Genomic DNA, 2,807 nt, shown 5'->3' with positions numbered 1-2,807 from the left:
TTCTTTCCCCTGTAAATTTCCGAAAATGTTGTTACGTTATTTTGAATTTTAGGTGACGTATGTACATATGTATATCAAAATCAGACCAGTGGAGAAGTTAACAGATGGGCAAATTTTCAATATCAGCTAAGCCTTTAAATACTATAGGTATTATATAGTATATTTTTCTTTACTTGGAATCATCCAAATGTACTGCCACAAAATTAGACGACTGATGATTACTGTTATTAAATCAAATTCAAATAATTGGAAAATTATAATATTTATCTCACTATAGTTATGTTCCGCAATATTTATGCTATTTTAATTTTGAATATGGGTTAGAAGTACTTTAGATCATATAAATCATTTAGTTCGCGCTTGCTAGGCAGTCAGTCGACAAAATGGCTCTTTTGTGGTGGTGGTTGTTATTTACTTTATCGTTTGGATTTTGTTTGCGTTCTACTCATCCTGTATCAATGATCAAATTTACGAATATTAAGTGCGTAGCGCTTGATAAACCATTTTCTGATTTCGCTTATTGTAAGCTTAAAGCGTTGTCTCGCAATGAAGTCGCTCTTTCGCTACGCTGCAACATCTTTAAATCGCCGGTGACTAATGTCAGCGTAGGTTTAAAATTATCCCAGAAATTTTGTAAGGAAACATTGTAATTGGCAGTTTGTCATATATATTCTAGTTAAATGTGGAATTACTTAAAAGATATAATGGTTATCGACCTTTCCTGATCAACAGAACAGTAGATTTTTGTGAATTTCTTCGGCATAAAAAGCGTGTCAGTGTCTTGCATATAGTTTACAACTTTTTAGAAAGATATTCAAATATCAACCACACCTGTCCTTATAAGGTAAGTGTAATGAAACATCAGTAACAGAATATACAGAGTGGCTCACATAAGTATGTAATGGAAGCGCATAGGCAATGCACCATGTATGTCGACATGTTGGAAAACTTCAAAAATAAAATGAGCAGTAATACACTTCTAAGCTTCCTGTCGCCGCAAAATACCAATGATAGGAGGCGAGATCGCGCAGCTTCTATCCATATTTCTTTGTTTTAGCTAAAATAAAACCCTGCTTTTAGCCTATTTATTGCTCACACATTTCCAGTGTCATGTCAAAATAAACAAATTTAGTGATGCACCCGATCTTAATCACTCGATGATCTATATGGATTATGCATTTTATTTCGTTCTTCTTAGAAATTGTACTGCCTTGCAAAGTATCTCTAAATTTAAAACATGCGCAATGTCTTCAAAGTAGTGTATGGACCACCCTGTTTATTTGTTATCAAATAAATAGCATTCTTGTTGTCATTACAGGATTATATTATCGTGGATCGACTTATTCTAAAACCAAACTATTTTGCTTTGTTGCCACTGCCAGCGGGGGAATATCTGTTGAAGCTTACTGTCGGTGCTTACAATGATTGGAAATCAATTGTCAATGTATTTTTTCAAGTTTGGGAATAAATATACCGGTACACACGTGCATTTACATGTGATATTTAAAATCATTAAATAATCATTGCTCTTTCAGTATTCATAAGACGGATTGGTGATTGGGGGCACCTAGGTTGTGCTAATTTAAAAAGAAGAAGTCGTCAAAAAACATTCCGAAATGTATGTGAGGAACTGTAAAGCTGATCGACAATGAATGGTTATAGAAGGCGCCTTTACTTGAAATGCGAGAACTTCTGCTATTGGTAAAGAACTTAAGTGTTCGCTCTAGTGTGAAATTTCGAAAAAATAGAATTTGCATTTTTTGCATGTTGCGATAGTTCATACCTTTAAAAATTACATACTTAAATTTCAAATATTTCTTGAGTTACAGCCATTTACAGTATAGCCTCTCAGGTCCATCAGCTTGATCAGTTTGTTTCTGCTACGGTATTAACTCGACAATAAATGATCCGATTATCGTAATATCCTTTGCCCGTGCATTATTATATATATAACTAATAATTACCAAAAATTGTGGGTGAAAGTAAACCTTCTTTTAAACATCATTTTCTCAATTTTTGATTTTTTCTTCTATATCATCTAGTTTACAAAGAAATTTTACAGTCAACCTAACCTTGAAACTAACTAAATATTAAAATTGATCTAACGGTTGTTTGTATCACCTGAAAGTAATCGATATAGATGAGAAGTTAAATACCTAAATATAAAAGATTAAGATGACCAGACGAGTTGAATTCCGAATGACTGTCCATCCGTCCGTACAAGCGATAACTAAATTGAGACATTGGATTGAAATTCGGCACAGTGCTCCTAGGAAAAAGATGGGACAGGTTCGTAGATGAGCGTAATTGGACTGCTGCCAGGCATACAGGAGGCAATTAATAGAAAACGAAACATATAAAAAGCCATAAGTGTTCAACTCTAATCACTGGGAATGCCTACATTTTGATAAAAAGCTATATCTCAGGACACGGAAAATGGCTTTGGTCATCATGACTCAAAGGGGACAGAGTGTGAAATAGCGAGACCTTGTTTAGACCTTACGACATTTAGTTCTGAGTGGTCGTATCGTTTTCATCATAGAGAGCCAATAGAATATACATATTTAATTTTCGTTTTTGTAGTTACCGTTGAAAGTAAAAAACACAAAACGTTCTATTCGGCTGCCACAAAAGATGTATCAGACTAATTATAATAACAATGCTCATTAAGTTTGTTGAACCGGTGTGGGTTGTTTTTAATTATTCGAAATCATATCTTACTCCGATATGCAATTTAAATATAAATTAGTTTTTTGAAATTATTTTAAAGTCGAAAAATCGGTAGCTTGTTACTTTTTACCTTAACG

General features: G+C 33.6%; 1 protein-coding gene across 1 annotated transcript; it reads left to right on the top strand.

Annotated features, from left to right (window-relative positions):
* Positions 1 to 458: 458 nt before the first annotated feature.
* Positions 459 to 1,468, top strand: LOC108977890. The gene is made up of 3 exons (XM_018947855.1): positions 459 to 605; positions 677 to 844; positions 1,319 to 1,468. The coding sequence occupies exons 1-3, from the start codon at positions 459 to 461 to the stop codon at positions 1,466 to 1,468; spliced, it is 465 nt and encodes a 154-aa protein (XP_018803400.1).
* The last annotated feature ends 1,339 nt before the right edge of the window (positions 1,469 to 2,807 follow it).

This window comes from Bactrocera latifrons, unplaced genomic scaffold (assembly GCF_001853355.1).
Source record: "Bactrocera latifrons isolate USDA-ARS-PBARC rearing strain unplaced genomic scaffold, ASM185335v1 scaffold_97, whole genome shotgun sequence".
Classification (NCBI taxonomy): Eukaryota; Metazoa; Arthropoda; class Insecta; order Diptera; family Tephritidae; genus Bactrocera; species Bactrocera latifrons.
Note: the sequence above shows the minus strand (reverse complement) of the source record. Positions and strands in the feature narration are given on the sequence as shown.